The 22467-nt window shown below is 39.6% G+C and overlaps 1 protein-coding gene across 2 annotated transcripts; it reads right to left on the bottom strand.

Annotated features, from left to right (window-relative positions):
- Nucleotides 1–118: 118 nt before the first annotated feature.
- Nucleotides 119–21367, bottom strand: LOC125463423 (fructose-2,6-bisphosphatase TIGAR-like). 2 transcript variants are annotated; one of them, XM_059654633.1, is made up of 6 exons: nucleotides 18974–21367; nucleotides 15945–15982; nucleotides 11571–11692; nucleotides 9111–9188; nucleotides 4659–4769; nucleotides 119–1732 (listed from the first exon to the last, which is right to left on the bottom strand). In XM_059654633.1, the coding sequence occupies exons 1-6, from the start codon at nucleotides 19000–19002 to the stop codon at nucleotides 1289–1291; spliced, it is 822 nt and encodes a 273-aa protein (XP_059510616.1). In that variant the 5' UTR covers nucleotides 19003–21367; the 3' UTR covers nucleotides 119–1288. The 2 variants fall into 2 exon arrangements, with proteins under 2 accessions (XP_059510616.1, XP_059510615.1); XM_059654632.1 differs by lacking the exon at nucleotides 18974–21367 and adding an exon at nucleotides 17812–18783.
- Nucleotides 21368–22467: the final 1100 nt, after the last annotated feature.

Below are 22467 nucleotides of genomic sequence, written 5' to 3' on the forward strand. Positions count from 1 at the left end.
CCAAGCTGGTACTCATCTCCGTCAAATTAATTTAAACCCACATAGACAGAATTAGTTTCACGTCCCTGCAAGGTCTCAGCTTTGATACAAGACATAAGGTAAAAAGAAAATCAAACCATAATATGACACATTGTATTTTATTCTTCTCTCCATTGTAACATACATAAATATCTGAAGTTTTATTGATCAATCTCAGTTTAACCAAATGTTCGTTTGTAACAAATCTATTCATTTTATATTAACATAGCACAAGGTAAGCAGCTTGATGCAGCTTTATGTTCAAGTTTTCAATCAGAAGTGACAGCCCTTCTCAAGGTGCTTAAAGTCTTTCAATTATATGCTCAGTAATGTCACTGCATTCAAGTCTTATTATGTACTACTAGTTTTTACACATTGCACGCAATAACTACAGCATTTTTGAATAGGACTCTTCCACAGTGTGGAATTTATTAGAGTTAACCAGCAGCTGTAGTCTTCAAACAAACAATTAAGAATACATTACCTCAGTCAGGAAATTAAATGACAATGTGTGATAAAATATTTTTAGCCATTAAAGCAAGTGGAGAATATTTTTAATGAATGCAATATGAAAGAAAATACCAATAATTTATTTTAGAAAATAAATTAAAAGTTTTGCTGCAATATTTTAACACACCAGAGTAAAAATCTAAGAAAGGCTAAAATGAGAGAAATGCTGGGAATATTAAGCAGATCAGGAAGCATCTGTGCAGACAGGAAAAGTTAAGATTTATCCAGATGACCTTTTTTCAGGTCTGGAAAAGCAGGAAAGGCATCCTTATTTTCAATTGCAGCTAATGACAATTCTGCTACTCACAGTTACATTACCTCTAGATTCTTTGTTTCTTTACTTGGCCCGTACCATTTGCTTTTGTCTTGCACAATCATGCCTTAAGGTATTTAATCTTTCCCACCATTCTCCCTCTCAAAACTCATACCTTTTATTCTTTCCTACATCCCACTTTCTGCCATTGTACTTGCTTAGAGAATCTGCTATATATTTCTATTTTTAAATTCAAGGTCTGAGGATTTTTAAGAAAAAAAAATGTTCAAATCTGAAAGATTTTTGTTCACTCTCCACAGGTGCTGCCTGACTTGTCGAGTGTGGCCGGCATATTCAGATTTCCAGCATCTGCTCTATTGTGCATTTGCCTAAACAAGTTAATATGGATTTAATCCAAACCGAATCTGTATGTTGGCAAATGCTTTTACAACTAAAATGCCTGAAAAAACTATTATCACTGGGGGCTCAGACTAAAAATACATCCTGTCAAACACCAATGTCTTCAAGGTGGCTACAATCGTACAGATAATCACAAATTATCTGAGGAGAAGAGACGGCAATCTGATCAAAAGTAACAACAAAACTGCTTATTCCTGCATTTGGACAGACAGAAAAGGCCTTGGACTGGTCAAAACATAGTGGTAAAGGACATTTCAGATCCTTGACAAAATAGCTAACCCACTGTAGCATAAATCCACCGTGACTGACGATGAGTACAGTGGCTATTATATCTTCAGCCTTGTGCGAAATGCTATTATTTATGTTACAACTGCTGGAATCTGCACTGTTGAGATGTTTGAATGAACTGTGCAAGTCTTCAGAATATTCGGCCACGGCATCAATACAATCTGGCACAGTGTTGACTTTTTCTGCATGTTGCATAAGGTCATTACATAAATAATTGAAAAACTCCTTTGCTCGAGCCTGAACCTGCAAAACAAACAGCATATCATTAAAATACATCGCAGAAACGTTTTCTACTATTTGGCCATCACCAAAACTAACTCACCATTATTGCTTTGATAGACTGAAAATTGAGGCTATGTCTCTCAGCAACTGTAGCAAAGCAATAATCAAAACTTATTTTGGTGGTAAGGAACAGCCAGGGAACTACAGACCGGTGAGCAAATTGCTGGAGGGGAGTCTGAGGGACATGTTTTATATGTATTTGGAAAAGCAAGGACTGATTAGGATTAGTGAGCATGGCTCTGTGCATGGGAAATAGTGTCTCACTTAACTTGATTGAGTTTTTTGAAGAAGTAACGAAGAGGATTGATGAAGGCAGAACAGTGGCTGTTGTTTATATGGACATTCAGTAAGGTGTTCCACAAGGTTCTGCATGTTAACAAAATGAGATCACATGGAATACAGGGAGAACTAGCCATTTGGATACATAAATGGTTTGAAGGAAGGAGACAGAGGGCAGTGGTACAGAGGAACACTTTTCAGATTGGAGGCCTGTGACTTGCAGTGGTGCCATAAGGATCGGTGCTGGATCCACTGCTTTTTGGCATTTATATAAATGATTTGGATAGGAGTTATAGGAGATATAGGTAGTAAGTTTGCAGATGACACCAAAATTGGTGGTGTAGTGGACAGTGAAGAAGTTTACTTCAGAGTATAGCAGGACCTTGATCAGATGGGCCAACGGGCTAAGGAGTGGCAGATGTAGTTCAGTTTAGATGAGGGTGAGGTGCTGCATTTTGGTAGGGAAAATCACAGCAGGACTTAATGGTAATCTCCTGGGAAGTGTTGCCAAACAAAGGTACCTTGGAGTGGAGATGCATAGTTTGTTGAAAATGGAATCGCAGGTGGACAGGGTAGTGAAGGTGGTGTGTGGCATGCTTGCCTTTATTGGTTAGTGCATTGAGCATAAGAGGTGGCAGGTCACGTTGCGGCTGTACAGGTCATTGGTTAGGCCACTTTTGGAATACTGCGTTCAGTTCTGGACTCGCTGCTATAGGAAAGATGTTGCGAAACTTGTAAGAGTTCAGAAAAGATTTGCACGGATTTTGCCAGGCTTAGAGGGCTTGAACTGCAGGGGGAGGCTGGGACTAATTTTCTCTGGAGTGTCGGAGGCTGAGGGGTGACTTTATAGATTTTTAATCAAATCACGAGGGGTCCGGTTAAGGTGAATACCAAGGTCTTTTCCTTGGGGTGGGGGAGTACAAACCGAGAGGGTATAGGTTTAAGTTGAGAGGGGAATTATTTTGAAGGGACCTAAGGGGCAACTTCTTCAGGATGAGAACGGCGCATGTTTGGAATGAGGAAGTGGAAGAGACTAGTAAAATTACAACACTGAAAAGGCATTTGGATGGGTATAACGAAAAGGAAGGTTTTAAAGGGATATGGACCAAATGGGACTAGATTAATTTAGAATATCTGGTTGGCATGGACAAGTTGAACTGAAGAGTCTGTTCCATGCTGTACATTTCTATGACTCGGAATCTTTCAATTTTCTGGTTATTTAGTTGAAGCATAATTACATTCATAGACAGCTATTAACTTAACTTAAATTTGACCTAGGCAAATCCGTGAATGTACATTCGATTCAGTAGCTTGGGTTACTAATTTGCAGAATCTTTTCTTCATATCAGTTTGAACAACTGAACTTTAGCATATTTAAGGCAGGGAATCTTATATAATGTAATACTGACTTCCAATTATTGAGGTCAGTAAAAAAAAACTTAACTTGAAAATGTTAAAATAGGAATAGAGAACCCTCTGATTTGAGGTAGCAGTTTTAAACAGTGGCAACTGAAACTCAAACAACCATTTAAACCTTCCTTCTCCCCAGGATCAAAATCAGAATAAAAAGCCTACGTCCATCCATTTGGCACTCATTGCCCATTCATACAATCCACACTGACCAGGGTGGAGTATTTTGACATCGCCTATAATCTTGCTTTAAACCACTTTTGCAAAAATGAGTTTTAAAAAATCCTCTTGCTACAGTAGAATGACCATGCAATGCAATAGCTTTTAATTTTCTCACAAGCACAGCATAAGGTGATGGGTTTGATTTCATACGAAAATCATCAAAAGTAAAGCCAGTAAAAAGGTTCTGACTGGAGATTTCATTCATTTGCAATCTTACGTGAAGCCAAAATCTCTCATATTTCTTAGGAAACTGAAATCCAGCCTGAGGCATACATACAAATAGAAATAAAACTGTAGGGTCATGTTAATGATCACAGGGTATCTAAGAAATGCTCTGCAATGATGAAGTGTAATCACTGCTGCGAAACACACAGAAACAAAACAGTTTGTATACTGCAATATCCCATGAACAACAATGAGGTATAACCAGAAAATGAATGAATATCAGTCAGGAAACTGAGAAGTCATTGCTCCTCTTATTAACGGCCATAGAAGTTTTTTACAATTACACAAGCAGGTAGAAAGCTCTTTGATTAAAATTTCAATTAAAAGATGCCACCTTTAACAGTCCGACACTGAGCAACCAACCTAGATTATATACTCAAGCACAAAGTAGAACTTGAACCCGAAACCTTTGATCCAGTGGCAAGAGTGACACTAAGCAAAGGCTGAATATAATAGGTCTCAGACAAAGCTTAATAAATACAATGACTAACAGAAAGTGGAACAGAGAGATATATAAAGTGATCAAGTCCAATATTGCACTTCTTAGCAATACAAACACATTTTGCAGATCCATTAATTAATTCTTACCTCAACTAATTCGATGACTAATGGGCAAATTAACTCAAAATAAGTCTGAATCAATTTTAGGTGCATAACCTACATGAATTTGATCAAAATTCTAATCCAAATCTGTGGGGTTTAACAGGTCTGGTCTAAATTAGGGATCCATCACATCCATTCAATGACTTACTTCGTCCACAGTCTCTGCTCCTGGAGGAGTAAAAGCAGGGCATCTCTGCCCTGCAGCTTTTGCCAATGCTCTTAATTCACTTAATGGTTTTCCTTCAACAATTCCATATTTCTAAGAACAAAAATAGGATTAAAGCTGTAAATATGTGTTGTAACATAAAATTGAAAAAATTGTAATGCACTTATCTTATTAAGAATTGAATACTGCACTTCTGCTTTCCAAGAAATAGAACATCTAAATTAATGACTTCTTTTTACAAGTTCACTTTTTATAAGTACATAGCCTCTTTATTTTTTTCAATTAGGCCTTTCCCATTATTAATTCATTTGTCCACAGTAATGTGAACTATCTATGTACACTAACATCCTAAAACCACATCTTCCCAACTGAACAGCAAAGCCCTTTACGAGAGCACTCCCTTTAAATCCAGAGTAAGAACTAATGACAATTGCACTAATAGGAGCAGCAAGAGGCAGGCTTGCATAGCGACACCACAACACGAAGAGTCACATCAGGTAAATATATTGGTAGGCTATTAATTTTTATTTAAGCTGAATTATACTAACCATAAATGAATACTAGATCGATTAACTCAAAAATGAAATCTGCCAAATATTTTGCTCACTCACAACCAGTATATATTTTTCTGTAGACATTATGTCATCCTCATCGCATGACTTTCATTATTTTTGTGTCTTTCCACTAGTTACAACTTGCCATCCTCAAAATAGCTCCCTTATCGCAGCTCTCTATTAGTGCCAATCCTCTGTCCATGCTAATGTACTAGCATCGACAACATTCGCTCTTACTTTATTTTGTACCACACATCAAGATACTTTATCAAACACCTTTTAAAAAAATCTAGTATTAAGGATCTAGAAATCACTGCCCGAGTCTGGTAGAAGCAGATTCAATTACGGTCTTCAAAAACTTTGATGGTGACCGATTGGACAATGAGACTCACCAAGTTGTTGCTGCAGACAGCCAGCGCAGGTATAAACAGCCACTTTCTGTGGTCTTAATATGCCATGATTCTACTGGTCCTCCAGTGCTTCAGCTTTTGTACCTCCATAGGCTTCAGTCTGTACTGAAAATAATGTACCTACACTGGAACTAACTTTACTTAATTGCTTCCCAAACTGGATCAAGCTTTGCACGTGATACTTAAAATAAAAGGACAGAATCTATTACTTTAAAATGGAGATTGAATTATGACTATAGGTATTGTCTCAATGATCTCCCACACCCTAGCACTGCTTTCACTTTACTCAAACATGATACTCAATTTACCTTTTAGAACATAGAAAAGTACAGCACAGTGCAGGCCTTTCGGCCCACGAAGTTGTGCCGTGGAATAATCCTAATCCAAAAATAAAATAACCTAACCTACCCTACATTCCCCTCAATTCACTTCCATGTGTATGTCCAGTAGTCGCTTACATGTCACTAATGACTCCGCTTCCACGACTACCAAAGGCAAACTATTCCATGCGCTCACAACCGTCTGGATGAAGAACCTCCCTCTAACATCTCCTCCATACCTTCCTCCTAACATCTTAAAACTATGACCCCTCGTGGCCGTCAATCCTGCCCTGCGGAAAAGTCTCTGGCTATCGCCTCTATCTCATTACCTTGTACACCTCAATCAGGTCACCTCTCTTCCTCCTTCTCTCCAGAGAGAAAAGTCCGAGCTCAGTCAACCTCTCTGCGTAAGACAAGCCCTCCAGTCCAGGCACCATCCTGGTAAACCTCCTTTGCACCCTCTCCAAAGCCTCCACATCTTTCCTATAATAGGGCGACCAGAACTAGACACAATATTCCAAGTAAATGCAATACCATGGAGATTAAATGGCATTCAATCAACAAATGTGCATTACCAGAAAGCTGCAAGTTCCTGAGAGCTCATAGAAAAACCCAGGCTTTCCACAGAAAATCTGCATAAACTCATGGTAATTCGACACAAGCTGTTGTCTGTATTATCAAAAACCTTTACAGTAATATCATTTTACTAAAGTTAACAAATCATTTATTCAGTATTTATAAAGTCAAGTGTTAAAATGACTATCTTTTGGCGCATTGTCTATGGCACAACTGCCTCTGTAGCAATCTCAAAAATCCAGTAAAGAACACTCATGGATCAAAAACTGAAGAATTTATATAAATATATTCAATTTGTACTTCAGAGTTTCTAGGAAAGTTACTTACCTCCTGCACAAATGTTAGGAATGCCATTTGCATTTTATTTAAAATAAACTTACAAAGTGCAATATACAAAACACTATCAGAAACAAAGTTTGTGTAGATTTTCGCCTGGTTAAGTATAAACCTAAATGGCCATTATATGTTGATTTTCTCGTAATTTGCTCAGCATAGAAATCAATTCCAAAAATCACTAAAGTTTTTGCATAATTTAGTATAATGTTATGCAGTCTGCTGCTTTATGAATCATTTCAAAAGCACTGCAATATAACAATGTAGATACAAAGTAAAAGATTTCTTCCAATTTCAAAACTAGTTTCAGGTTTTGCTTGCTTTTACTCGTAATGAAAGGAGAAAGCTTTTAGTTTGGTTAATTAATATTGGCACGTATAAATTCAGTATAGAAGGGATCAAACAGAAATTATATTTACCAAAAATTGAAAATTACATTTCGCAGCTCAAGAATATTGATGTAGATAAATCTACATTAGAAAAGTAATACACAGAAACCTGAAATGTTCAAATATTTTAATTACTTAATGTTAAAAATTAATGTGATGATTTCATTCATAAAATATCACCTGAACAGAAAGTACCATTCAGGATCTTGTATGTGAACTGCCCTACTTCATCCCATCAAGAGTCAATAACAACCATTTGCATTTATATACTTTAATGTTGAAAAACATCCCATGAGACATCAGAGTATTGTAACAGAGACATTTTGACAACGAACCATGTAACAGGATCAGGCCAAATAACCAAAAACCTGGCTAAAGAAATAGGTTTCAAAAGAATCTCAAAAAACTTAATATTGGAGAAGTTTAGACGGAGAATTCCAGAGCTTAGGGTTTAAATAACTAAAGACACATTGACCAAAGACAAGACAACGAAGAATGATGTAATGAAAATTATGAAAGCATCACGCCAGAATTAAATCAATGCAGTGTCTTTGGCTGATTGTATGGTAGAGGAAGTTAGAGAGATAGTGAGGGGAAGATTTGTGGAGGGATTTTAATACAATGATGAGAATTCTAAACTTAATGTGTTGCTCATGTGACAGGAAGTAGTGATTGGGGTGGTATGTGTTATGAAATACAACTGCTGAGCTTCAATTGAGCTATAGTTTGAGGTAGAGGATGAGAGGAACAATCCAGAAACCATTAAAGTAATTGAGTTTAATGGCAATAAAAAGCATGGATGAGAATTCCAGAAGCAGATATACTGAAGCAAGAGTAGAGGCAGGCCATTTCAGAGGTAGGCTTAGTTTATTACAAAGAATTGTAGCTCAAAAACTAGCCTGTAGAATTATTAAAGCCCGACTCATATTTCATCAACTGATAAGAAATGTAGAACAAAGTTATTTTCACTGATTCTGTTCAAATGAAAATTTTTAACTTTTTTTTGGGGTGGAGGAGGAGCAGTGCAGTGGTAAAGAAGTAAAGCCACTAGACCAGATTTATCAACTTTAGCCAAGTTTTGCTACATTTCAAAATAGCCAGCTGCCAATTGGATAATTTAAAAATTACAACATAGGATCAAACAGAAGTAGCTTTCTAGACCAACTGGTGTAATTGCTCAAAAATGCATCAACTTTCCCATTGCAGGCAAGTGGCTGTTAAATTCAGTATTCTGATCTCAGCAATTCTGCTTGCCAATAGCTGTTATTCTGTGATAGGAATCCATGTCTTTTTAAATCTGCTGTCTTAATCAGGTCAATCTCACTCATTAAGTTCACATACCTACCTTTTTTTTAAACTTTAGATACAAATGTCTGTCTGTCTGGACTTCATTTGTCACCTGATCAACTTAAGTTAAACTTTGCTGAATTATTCTTGTCAAGTATTGGCTATGTTCTCGGAGTCTACAGGCCCAATCATGTCAAGTTACGTGTCTTGTCTGAGTTCATTAAAACAGAGTTTGCAAAATGAACAGGAATAATATCAAATTACAGGGAAGGGAATTGCAATAGTAAACAGAAAAAGCAAGGTTATGAGATTTCAATAGCTGGACTGTGTCCTCCTGTGAAGCCTGTTTTTGCTTCTTTTTTTGTTCGAGTGCCCCAGGATTATTTCCACTTTGTTGAGGCTTTATCTTCCGGCTACATAAATACACTGAGCTTAAGCAGGACATAACTCAATAGATTGTGAAATTGAAATAATCTCATGTTTTTGAAATCACTTATCAATATATTTAAACTTATTGTTAAAGACAGACTGCAATGCTTTGTATGTATTTATGTTTAGTACTTACTCTTTCTCGAAGCTTTGGATCACAATTTATTTGAAGTTTATGCCCACAAATGTTTTCTGATAGAATAGCAGATGCAGTCTGAAACATACAGGCTCATATTTACAAACAACAAAAGTGCAGTGGATTATTACCAAGTAAAACCAACTTTTGGAAAAGTTAGTTACATTGTTTATTATTGTGACAAGCGTGTTCAAAATAATTGGTTTGCATATTCAGTAAAACTATTGATTCGCCAGAAATGAAAACACAGCTAATTCCTTTTTGATGGCAAGTTCAGTTTTCCAAGAACGGTTGACGCACATCAGAAGCTGCTCTTTTCTAGTATTCACTTGGTGTCACCATTATCGATGAATAGTTTCTGAACTATATGCTTTTGAACTTGTATAACAAGCTTTACGGCACTTTATCCACTCCCAGGATATTGGGCTTGCTGGTGAAATGAGAATTTATTGTCTGCATCTAAACTGCCTACAAGATGTGGGTTCTATGCTACCTTTTCCAATTCTGAAGCCCTTGATCATAGAATAGAATCCCTTCAGCGTGGAAACAGACCATACTACCCAGCACGTCCACACCGCCCCACCAAACAGCAACCCACCCAGACCTGTTCCCCATGTCTAACCCAACTGAACCTAAACATCCCTGGGCACTATGGGCAATTTAGCATAGCCAATCCAACTAAACTGCACATCTTAGGACTGTGGGAGGAAACCAGAGCAAATCCACGCAGATGCAAACTCCACACAGACAGTCGCCCGAGGCTGGTATCGAACCCAGATCCCTGGTGCTGAGAGGCAGCAGGGGGAACCACTGGGCCGACGTGCTGCGTAAAGGGCTTGAAGTAAACCCAGCTATGTATTTTCCCAACTCCAGGATGAAGTCTGGCCTTTAAAGTCACCATTTGAAACAAGAGAGATACTACTGTTGAGTAGTTTATGTAGATTTCAGTCAGTGCAGCGCAGTTGATATAGTTTATGCGTATTTCAGCAAAGTTTGAGACAAGGTCCGACATGGAATGCTAATAAAGAAGGCAAAAGTACACAGGATTCAGAATAACTTGGTAAGATGGATCCAAAATTGACTCAGTGATAGGAGACAAAGGGTGGTGGTAGAAGCTGTTTGTGTGGTTGGAGACCAGTATTCAGAGGTGTATCAAAGGGATCACTGCTGGGTCTCTTATTATTCATGACACAAATGATATAGCTAAGAATGTGCTGGGGGGTGGTGTGTACTCGATATTGAAGTCTGAGGAATGACATGAAGATTGGCTGGGTGGTTATTAGTGAGGAAGGTGCAGACAGATTGGTCACATGGGAAGTGACCAATGTAATTTAACCCTGAAGAGCGTGAAGCTTGTACTTCGGAAGAAGAATCTAGACAAGGGGAGTACTCAATGAATAGAGGTACACTAGGACACTCAGAGGATCTTGGGGTGCTGATCCACAGATCCGAAGGCGGCAGGAAACGTTAATAGGATGGTTAAGGCAGCATACAGGATACTTGCCTTGTGGCACAGCTGATCGGAGGAAGGGAGTTATGTTGGAGCATTGTGTACAATTCTGATCACCACACTATAGGAAGCATGTGATTACACTGAAGCGAATGCAGAGGAGATTCATCAGGAAGTGCCTGGGATTTTAGCTACGATGAGTTTGATTTGGCACAGGTTGTATTCTTCAGAGCAGAAAAGGCTGAGGCAAGGGCCTGATTGAAGTGAAGATTATGAGGGGCATGGACAAAGTGGGTAGGTAGCTGCTCTTCTCTTTAGATGAAGAGTTAATACTGAGGTACATAATTTTAGGGGGAAGGGCAGAAGGTTTATAGGGAATTTGAGGAAATCTTCACCCAGAGGGGGATGGAAATCTGGAATGCACTACCTGGGAAGGTAGCAGAGGCAGGAAACCTCAACCTTTAAAAATGGTATCTGAATGAGCACTTGAAATGCCACATCATTCAACACTAGGGGCCAAGTGCCGAAAAGTGGGATTAGTGTAGATAGGTCAGGGCAGACTTGATGGATCCAAAGGTCTCTTCTGTCCTGTATGACTCTGCGATTTATGTTCTCAAGCTCCAAAAAAGATTCCACATACATTTCCAGATGCTGAAGGGGTTCTTATTACAATAGCTGCAGTCTTAATATTTCAAGGTTCAATGACTTACTTTCATGAAACAGTTAATACTGTAATTAGTGATAATGGGAACTGCAGATGCTGGAGAATCCAAGATAATAGAATGTGAGGCTGGATGAACACAGCAGGCCCAGCAGCAGCTCAGGAGTGCTCCTGAGATGGTGCTGGGCCTGCTGTGTTCATCCAGCCTCACATTTTATTATAATACTGTAATTAGCCCGTTTCCTAACATGTTGCATTTTAGTCTAATTTATAATACACAGTAATGGCTATAAAATTAACAACTTCTTGAAACAGAATCGGCACGGAAGAGAAAGAAAGTAAAACACACCTGTTTAGCACGCTGTAAGTCACTTGAAAACACATGTGAAAACTTGATTTTGCTGAGAGCCTGGCCTGCAGCCTTAGCCTGCTTGGAGCCAAACTCAGACAAAGGTTCATCCACACCCTGCCCTAGTAAGGAACAGAAAGATTATAGAATAACCTTTGTAACATTGTATTCTCAGATGTATATCTATAAAAATGTTTAAATTATAAAAAGAACAAAATAAGAGGGCCTGCTTAAATTTGCAGTACTGTCTTTCTACAATGCTTGCATGGATTGGCACTCATTTACAATGAGTTTTTGCTTTTCGGTGAAACAAGATGAGTAAAATTCTTTTGTAAAATAAAACACTCAAATTGTTGTGCACAACAGTTTTAAAGTTCTTTTAACTTGACAATCTCTCTTATAAAGACTATGGCCATCGCTTGTGTCGGAAACATAATAATTTACACTGTCTGCAATTGAGTATGATTTTTTTTCCTGATATTACACAACGACATATCTATAATTTGCAAGAGCAAAAGTAGACAATTCAGCCTAAAGTGTCTGCTCTGCCATGCAACGAGCTCATGGCTGATCTGATAATCCACAACTCCACTCTACTGCCTTTTTCCTGTGCCCCTTGGTTCACTTACTGATTAAAAATGTCTACCTCAGCCTTGAATAAACTTAATGACCCAGCCTTGACAGCCCTCTCCGGCAAATATTTCCACAGGTCCACTACCCTCAGAAGAAATTCCTCCTCAGCTTCGTACTAAGTGTGTGAGCCCTTTTTCTGAGGCTATGTCCTGTGGTCCTAGACTCCACTACAAGGGGAAACAACCTCTTAGAATCTACCCATCGAGTACCTAAGAATCATGTTTCAATAAGGTTACCTCAGGCCTAATCAACTTCTCCTCAGTTCCTCCATACCAGGTATCAGCCTTGTGAACCTTCTCCAAACTGCTTCCACTGTTGGTATATCTTTCCTTAGATAAGAGAAAAATTGTTCACGATAATCTGGACTGACTAGCGCCTTGTACAGTTTAAGCAAAGCCTCCCTACTTCTATAGTCTATCCCTTTGAAACAAAGACCAATATTCCATTTTCCTCCCCATTACCTGCTGAAATTGACTGCTAACCTTTCAGTGACTCCCACACAAGGAATCCCAAATCCCTTCATTCTGCAGCTTTCCACAGTCTCTCAATTTAAGTTTCATTCAGCTCCTTTAATCTTCCTGCCGAAGCACATAACCTCACATTTTCCCCACATTATATTCCATCTACCAAGTTGCATTCCATTCACTTAACCTAGCTATTAACCTCTGCAGACTTTGCCATCCTCATCTCTTGCATTCCCAGTAGTTTTGTGTCATCTGTAAAATTGTCTATTGTACACTGACTTTCCTCATCCAAGATTGGTATGTTGTAAATAACCGTGGCCCCAGTACTGATTCCTCCGGCACTCCACTAGTTACAGGTTGCCATCCTGAAGCTGCACCCCTCCATCCCAACTGGTCTTCTACTGGGTAACTAATCATATAAGACCATTAAAAAAAAGGAATAGGAGTAGGCTAATCAGCCCCTCAAGCCTGCTGTCATTCAATACGGCCATGGCTGATCTGATGCTCCTCACATCGACTTTCCTATCTTTTCCCTGCAATCCAGGATTTCCCTACTGATAAAGAATCTGTCTCAGCCTTAAATACACACAAGGACTCTTTCCACAGCTTTGTGGAAAGGAGTTACAAAGATTGTCAAAAATCTGAGAGAAGAAGTTCCTCCTTACCTCTGTCTTAAATGTGCATCTGCTTATTCTGGAGCTATGCCCTCTGGTCCTAGACTCTCCCATGAGGGGAAATATCCTCTTGGCATTTACCCTGTCAAACCCCTTAAGAATCTGATGTGTCTGAATGAGATCACCTTTCATTCCACTAAACTCCAATGAGTGGAGTCCCAACCTGTTTAGCATTTGCTCATAAGAAAACCTTCCATACCAGGCATTATCTGAGTGAGCCTTCACTGAACACCAATTAAATTATATATTTCCTTAAATAAGAGGGCCAAAACTGCTCTCAGTATTCCAGATGCTGTCTCACCAGCAGAATGTACAGTTGCAGCAAGACTTTCCTACTTTCATACCCCAGCCCCGCTGAAATAAGGGCCAAATTTCCATTAGCTTTCTTGATTACCTGCTGCACCGGCATGCCAGCTTCCTATGTTTTCATGCGCAAATACTCCTAAATCTGTGTGTGTTGGGACTTTCTGCAATTTTTCTTCAGCTAAAACATATTTTGTTCTTTTGTTCAATTTTCCAAAATTAACAACTTCACATTTTCCCACATTACACTCCAATTGCCAACTGTCTTCCCACATACTTGACCTATCAATATCTCTGTGAACTGTTTGTATCCTGACCATCTATTGTGATGTCTGCAAATTTGGCTACATTCACTTCCTTCTTCTAGGTTATTAATATCTATTGTAAGCAGCTTTGGTCCCAGCACTGATCCCTGTGGAACCTAACTGGTCACAGGTCAGCCACCTGAAAAAGAACCCTTACCACCATTTGTTTCCTGCCCAATAATCAATTCTCTGTAATGATATTATATTACCTCCAAAATCATGGGCTCTTTTCACCTTTTGAGAGGTACGTTGTTGAGTACCTTCTGAAGTCCAAATACAACACATCTACGGTTTCCCCCCTATCTACCCTGGTTCTGACTTACTCAAGAAACTCTAATAAATTAGTCAGACCTGATCTGCCTTAAAGTAACAAGGCAACATCACAAGCTGATTTTCATAACACAGAAGTGAATCAGAACACTATCCATCAGTAAAATCAACTTTTCATCGCGGTCCTCCACATTCTCCTTTCCTCAGCTTAGGGGTACAACCTACACCTTACTACTCGTACTACATATAGAATGCATTCTCTTTGAGACTTTCTATCTCAGGTGGTGATGGAGATATGGTCATTGAATATTTTTAAGGCAAAGATAGATTTATTCACTTGCCTAACAAGAATCTAGGGTTATGTGAAATTCAGATGCCAACAGATCAACTGTCATCTTATCAAAGGGTAGAGCAGGCCTGAGGGGCCAAATAGCCTATGCCTGCTCCTAATTTGTACATACTCTAAACCCCACAGTGAAAAATTAAACTCGTCCTCACTCCATAGACTGTCAGCTTGTTTAATTGCTAGCGCTTTTACCTCTTCCTCACACTTTCATCAAGATTTGATCTCCGAATGTAGCCGGATACACTTGCTGCATTGCCAGCCATGTCGTTCCTCAGATGTTCAACTAAGATCTAATCTGCCTACGATGTTTCAGACAAATGCTAAAGATATTGGACACTATCCAAGTACAAAGATGTTTCCCACTGTTCTTGCTGGTAATACCTTAATTGCTATTTCAGCTTATTGCTATTGCGATATATTGCAGGTGCAGGTTAGTTATTCAGTAGTTCCACCTGATAATTACTGCATTTGAAAAGATTATTCATTAAAATATTTCCACATTTTTCATATAAACGGATATTCCACGTCATTCATGCTTGCTCATCTACATTCTTCTGCAATGGTCACTGTACTCACTCTTGATTCAAAAAAAAAGCTTGAGGTTGCAGATTCAAGCTCCATTATACAGTTAAAACAAAACCTAGACTGACACAGATATTAGAACAGATTAACTGATAATTTGCTATTTGTGGATTGCTGCTGTACAGAAATAGTAATGATTTTTGTCTTTATAACACAAATACGGTACTGTAGGAATGGTCTTAAAATGTGAATAATGCAATCTAAAATATGTTGTTTATTTGAGGTCAATAACTTGAGCTAGTATTTCCTTTGCTTTCACCTGGAGATAAAGAAAATTCAAATGCTCAAGCTGACAACCCAAGTAAGCGGCAGGCAAGTGGTTGACCTTGAAGTCTTCTTAATTTGCAATTTTAACACCACAATGTACTATCAAGCACTACATAAATCCTACATTAAGATTTCTAAATAGAAACCAAATTGTACAGTGATATAGCAAGGTTACACAGATTGCTTAGTGATGGGTTATATAACGTGTTACACAAAATAATAACACTTAGCTGAAAAACTGGAAGAAAGAAAAGCCATTAAAACAGACACCGACTAAGAGTGTTCAAGACACTTCATGACAACTCTGCACAGATCCTTTGCACAAATCCAAGCACACTTTTTTGATGGCAGGTCATCCTTCGAACAATTTTGCTCAGCCTCTAGGATCCCTGTTATAGGGGATAAGCTAGAGATGACACATTAAAAGTCGTTACCAAAGCAAAATGAAACAAGGAGAATATGGTTAGCCAAACATAGCTAGAGCTCTAAGTTAGAGTTAAAACATCATATTATTTTCAAATATTACTTACCTTGAAGAAGTTTTGCTTTGTTGTATCTTGTTTCACCACTAAAACATAATGTTTAAAAAAGTCTTATGTTAAAGCAGTAAATAGCAAGACAATCCCAGTTTTGTCCTTCACAGTACAAGGTTCACAAATATCTACACAATTAGACATTATTTCTACAAATTAACAAAATTGTACAATCAGAGTGCATGTGGATTGAAAGATCAACTCCACAGAAAATTTTGTTTTTCTTTCCAGTTGCAGGGCAAATTCAGATGGTATTAAAAGGTAAAACATCTTCTGAAATAAGCCAGAGGAAAACTACCCGAGAGACCCGACAGCTATACTCCACATTCCAGGAAGTCACAGTGAAAACTGAACAAATGTGGCAAAACTAAGCCAAGCAGATTTCAAGTTACTGAATCAATGGTAAAGACTGCCATGATATCTCACAGTACTATTTGCTGCAGGCCAAGGATACGCAGAATTCAACAGTGAAGTCAGGATTTAGCTTCAACGGCTCTCTGACATCTAGGAAGAACGCACGCTTAATTGTATTGAACTTGCAATAGTGAAATTGAGACTCCAGAAGTGAGCAGTCTGCAAGAAGTACATCTGTTACAATGTTGTCTGTGAAGAGGATAGTAGATTTTACCAAGTGTTCTAAAGAAAGGAGAAGAGTGGCATATTTATTACTACTAATAATTCAGAAACCCAAGTTAATTCTCAATGGCATGATTTCAAACAACAAATTGAACTTTTTGAAAAATCTGGAATGCAAAGTTAGTCTCAGCATTATGTGGGCATGACTTCCCCATTCGTTGTTGCACTCATGGTCTTTAAAAGGAAGAAAACCTACCATCCTTAATTGGTCTGGTCTTAATGCGATTCCATATTTAAAGTATGTGATTCCTTCTTAACTGATTTCGCAAATGGCCCACCAAGTTACTCAGTTCAAGGTTAATTAGGAAAAGGCATTAAATGCTGACCAGTGACAGTCACAACCCAAAGAGTAATTTTACACAAAAGAAAGCCTCACATTCTAAATGAATGGCAGCAAATCACAAATACAATGCCATGTCAAGGGTGGAAGAAATGCCTGTTAAAAACAGCATATATCACAGTGTGAATGGAGTGAGGAATTAATGAACAGATCCTTTACAGTAAACGCACTGTACCTTAAAGAGTTGGATTCCTTTCACTACATCTGCCCCTGTGACTAACCCTAATTGTTGGCAAGCAACTAGCAGCCATACAGTCCAGCAAGTAACAGCACACTTTCTATAAGCTGCACAACAGCATTAACACTGCAAGGACAAGTGAAATGAACAGTCATAATAGCCCAACCTTTTAAACAGTGAAACTGTTGCAGCTTAGCTGAAGAATGTTGGAGTGACTTGTTGACACTACTGGCTATCAAGCAAGAATGTCTCAGCCACATCCTTGAGTCCCTCTTTGTTCTGCTCATCGGTCGCCTGGATGTTGATGCCTCTATTCATTGTGATATTATACAGCATACAGGACATCACCACTCATTTGGACAATTTTTGTCATGTGCACTATAAGGCACTCAAAGTCACCCAGGCAACAGAATTATTGCTTCAAAACACTGCTTAGTGAGCATCCAGGTTTTGGCAAAGCCCTAACCGCTTTGTTGCTTCGCCTCATTGGTTGCCATGGCAACCAGCCTCATAAGCCAAGGTCTAAGAGGATAGATAGATAGATAAAGAGTTTTCCCCAGGAGTCTTCCATCCTTCTCTTTTCCCTAAGATAGATCTTGAATGATAGCCTGTCATAGTTATGGCTTATCTTTGTTCACCTGATATTTACTTAACAGCACCCCAGTTGCCATTATATATTCAAACTGATACCAACTTCATTTTCTACTTACATGTGGAACCAGCTGGCCCAGTAGACCTGGAATGAGCCCCTGGACATTATCAGCAATGCTCTGAATAACTGGAAAACTAATAAAAATACCATACCCTGAAACCTGCCACTCATTTCCAAAATGCACATCATCATAGGACACATACCTAAGCACTGTCAAACAGGAATGAGAAATTTGAGGCGCATCAGTTTCAAATATCTCCAAAAGTCTGCTAGAGAGAAGTGCAACATCCAAATGTGATGGACAAAACACACCACATACCACATATAAAGGGGCAGGGGAACGTTTATATCATACCAGCATCTGTTTTGGCTCTGTGCTCTCTTCCCTTTAGTGCTTTATGCCAGCTTTTAGCAACCTTGTCAGTGAAGGTGACTGAAAAATTCCATTCATCCATTTTTCTATTTAAATATTAAATGTTTATATGGATATTAAAATTTCAGTTATAGCGATTCACACGTGGCTTTTACTAATCTACTACTGAAAATGAGAGAAGCACGTTCAACCAGAACTTTCAAAATTGCGATACATGTACGAGCATCAAATGGAAAAAAAAAGCTGCTTAGCTGTTGGGAACAGTAGCATAGAGTGGGAGTGATTGGATAGCTCTTCCAGACAAGGACGGCCTACACCTGTGCTGCAAGATCCTGTCATATTGCTGACTTACAAATGACATCCTTAGCCACGTTCAACAGAAAAGAGGTCGTTTATTCGTGTGCTCATGACTTCGAGAAAAGGGTACCCCATCTTGACCAGGTCAAATACTGATCTGAAACAAAAACAGGAATTGCTGGAAATGCTCAGAAGATCAGAAAGCATCTGTGGAGAGAGACAGAGAATGAGTTAAAAGATTCAAGCCGAGTGCCAATCTTAAGTTCTGCTGGGTCCACGTTATGGAGCCTCAGGAGCAGTGAATCAGACTGAGAGTTAGAAGGAAACCACCAGTGGGGCCTCAAGGGGAAGATTTAGGAATCGTACCTCCCACAACATTCAAACAACAAAGCAGCCGGCGGGCAACTGACATCAACAACTCCAGCTGCACTGACTGAACACCGGCTGCGGTCACAGAACGACTGAGGAGCAGTCAACTTGGACCCAGTGACTCGAACGGAAGGCGGCCTGGTCTTAGCTGCCCCGCTGCACCCTTTACCCCGATACTCACTGTCGAACCAAGATAACCCTGAACCTCATCCTGTCAATAACCTGCGAACGGCTTCACCTCGAAGTAAAAGCCTCTCTGATAGGTTGCTCCGGCCAACTGACATAATCCCCATAGCAGCCAATCAATGCACAAGGATCCCCGCGGAGACGCAGCGCCTCATTCATTGTCCCTATTCCCATCAGCGGACACACTGTGTTCCATTCATTGTGCTCCTGCCCCATAGTTACCTACATAAGTAGGTCTATTCACCCACACACTGGGGCAAGCGCATAACATTGCGTTCTCCTCCAGCCTTCTAAGTAGTAGAAATATTTTGAGAAGGTGAGTTACTCCCTACAGAAACCCCGGACTCTGATGGTTCGATAAAATATAGGTTTTACAGGAGTTCCATCTTGGTGAGGGAGATGTGGGAATAGTATTTTCTCCCGCGAAAGAGTCCAGAACTTGTAGGCACTGTTGAAATTAAAGGTTCCTTTTTAACGTTTTTATTTTCTTCTCAGCGTTGTACAGCTTTGCAATTCTCTGCCGCAGGAAGTGGCAGGAGCCTGGTCATAGTAGCATGAAAACTTGGTCATTAGATTCTTGTTGGCTAAGGGAATCAGAGGGTATGAGAAGTGGCTGTGGAATTCAAAACACAAATTAGTCATGAATTTAATGAATGGTGGCGCGGGCTCAAGGAGCTTGATGCTATACTTTTATTTCATATATTCGAGCCAGCGATGACCCTAGGATGTGAAGTGGGGTACTCGATAAGACCAATACAATTGAACGTTTAGGGGGAAGCGGTTTCACCTCTGATGTAGCGTCACCAGTTCTCTTTTAATCCACTCGGACGTGGGCGTCACTGGTTGGCCAACATTTATTGCCTGCCCATAGTCATCTCGAGAGGTGGTAGTGAGCTTGAAGTGCTGCAGGTCGACCCACAGTGTCCAACGGGAGGGAATACCAACATTTTGACGGTGATGAAATGACGATACATTTTCAAGTGAGGATGATAATTGGCTCGGAGGAAACCTCAGGTGGTAACTTTCCTATGCCTCTGCTGTCCTCATCCTTCCAGATGGAAGTGGTACTGGGTTTGGAATATGCTGCCTAAAAATCTTTGAATTTCTACACTGCAGCTTTGTAGATAGTACACACTTCTACTGAACACTGGTAGAGGGAGCAGATGCAGTGTCAATCAACCTGCTTCGTCCTGGATGGTGTCAAGCTTCTTGAGTGCTTATTGGAATACTTGCCACTTGCCTGGATAGGTGCGTTCCCATCACGTTTCTGGCATGCTATGTAGATTGTGGACAGGCTTTGGGGATTCAGATGGCAAGTTACTCGCTGGAGTATTCCTGGGCTGTGATCTGATCTTGTAGCCACTATATTAATGAGTTCAGTTGCATTTCTAGTCACTAGTGATGCCCAGCATATTGATAGTGGAAGATTTAGTGATGGTAACACCATTGAATGTCAAAGGGTAGTGGTTAGTTTGTCTCTTATTAGAGATGGTCAATACCTAGCAAATGTTACTTGCCATTGTCAGTCCAGGCTTGACTATTGTCCAGGTCTTGTAACACGTGAACAGAGATTACATCAATAGGAGGAGTTGTGAATGATGCTGAATATTGTGCAATCAGTAGCAAACATCACTTTTGACCTTTTTATGAGGGAAGGTCATTCAAGCAGCTGAAAGTGGTTGGACTGAGGACATGACCTTGACAAACTCCTACAGAGATGTTCTTGAGCTAACGGACATCCAAAAACTACAACCACCCACCTATGTGCCAGGAATGACTCCAACCGGGGAGATTCTGCCCGATTCCAGTTTTGCTAGGGTTCCATGATGCTACACGCAGTTGAATGCAGTCTTGAGATTAAAGGGCTGTTGCTCTCACCTCCCCTCTGCAATTCAGTGCTTATGTCCATGATTGAACTTAGGCTATAAAAAGCAGTCAAGAGCTAAATGGTCCTGGAGGAACCCAAACTGGGTGTCACTGAGCAGGTGCTACTCAATGGCACTGTTGATGACATCTTCCATCACTTTATGATAGAAAGTAGACTGATGGGGCACTCTGAGTCAGATTCATTTAAAAAACAGGATCTACCTGGGCAACTTCCCACGCTGTTGTTAGGTGCATGTGTTCTAATGAACTGGAATAGCTTGGCACCTCAGGTTCATCTGGTCATGCTTCTTCACACTCCCTTTTGAATTAGTCTCTTGCCTTGATAGTAATGAGTAAGGCATATGTCAGACCAGGTGGCTACAGAATGTAGAGGAATCCAATTCTGCACCTACAAATGATTAGAGGCATCTCAATTCCAGTTTCAAGAGCCTAGATTAGCTCTCAATGTACCCTAATGAACAGAGTACCACACAATAAATGGAGTATATCATCAGTATAGAGATTGAGCTGTCTCTGTAAGAGCAATACCACCAATACAGTCAGTACAGGTGCATCTCTATAGGATGACAGGTTTTGTTTCCCTCTGTGGTTCTTTTATCACAAACTCAAACCTTAACACAAAGCCCCAGATGATAGTGAGGATGCTAAGGATTGATTAGATTGGATTTACCTCGTGTCCAGAAACATATTTATTTCTTGGCAGACAAGGCTGATTGAGCAGGCAATTTAGACTCAACTATTTGGCTGTGGCCCTAGAATCACAGACTCGTAAGAATGGCAGATTTTCATTCCTTGAAAGGATGTTAGCAGAACAACCACACCTGCCTAACCTGTTCTTCCTCTCATCTATCCCCTCCTCCCACCTCAAGCCACACCTCCATTTCCTACCTACTAACCTCATCCCATCCCCTTGACCTGTCCATCCTTCCCAGACTGACCTATCCCTTCCCTACCTCCCCACCCATACTCTCCTCTACACTATCATCTCCTCTATCTTCAGTCCACCTCCCCCTCTCCCTATTTATTTCAGAATCCTCTCCCCTTCTCCCTTTTCTGACGACAGATCTAGGCCCAAAATGTCAGCTTTTGTGCTGTTAAGATGCTGCTTGGCCTGCTGTGTTCATCCAGCCCCACCCTTTGTTATCTTAGGTTATGTAATCAATCTGGTATTTGCATAGTTAACATTATTCCTGTTTTCAATTCTAGATGTGTCTAAAATTGGATCCCTAATTGTTATAGTTAGTTTTATTCATTATCTCCAGATTTATCTGAAGGAAGGGTCCAGATCTGAAACATCAGCTTTCCTGCCCGACCTGCTGTGTTTGTCCAGCTCTACACCTTAAATGGTGGAAAGGAGTGATACCAAGACGTATCATAAACACATCTGTTACATACAGTCCGAAGTTCAGAATTCTTAAACTCCTAAAAGATACAGGGAGTTGGGTTTGCAGAAAAGTAGTAAATACAATTCTTTGTTTTGTAGTCAGTTTATATTTCTGTTTTGCCTAAAATCCTTTCATAGCAAAGGTCAGGGTGTGCAACTTAAAATATTCAAAAAGACAAAAACCATCTGAAAAATCATTTATCAGGTGATAATATCAA

Source organism: Stegostoma tigrinum, chromosome 25 (assembly GCF_030684315.1).
Source record: "Stegostoma tigrinum isolate sSteTig4 chromosome 25, sSteTig4.hap1, whole genome shotgun sequence".
Lineage (NCBI taxonomy): Eukaryota > Metazoa > Chordata > Chondrichthyes > Orectolobiformes > Stegostomatidae > Stegostoma > Stegostoma tigrinum.

Excerpts from the sequence above, each read along its gene's own strand:
- LOC125463423 (XM_059654632.1), bottom strand. The coding sequence starts at position 17,954 with ATGTGTCCTATGATGATGTGCATTTTGGAAATGAGTGGCAGGTTTCAG. Across the intron at positions 15,983-17,811 it reads TGGGCCAGCTGGTTCCACAT|TGGTGAAACAAGATACAACA; the intron begins GTAAGTAGAAAA and ends ATTATGTTTTAG. Across the intron at positions 4,770-9,110 it reads ATCCAAAGCTTCGAGAAAGA|AAATATGGAATTGTTGAAGG; the intron begins GTAAGTACTAAA and ends TTTTGTTCTTAG.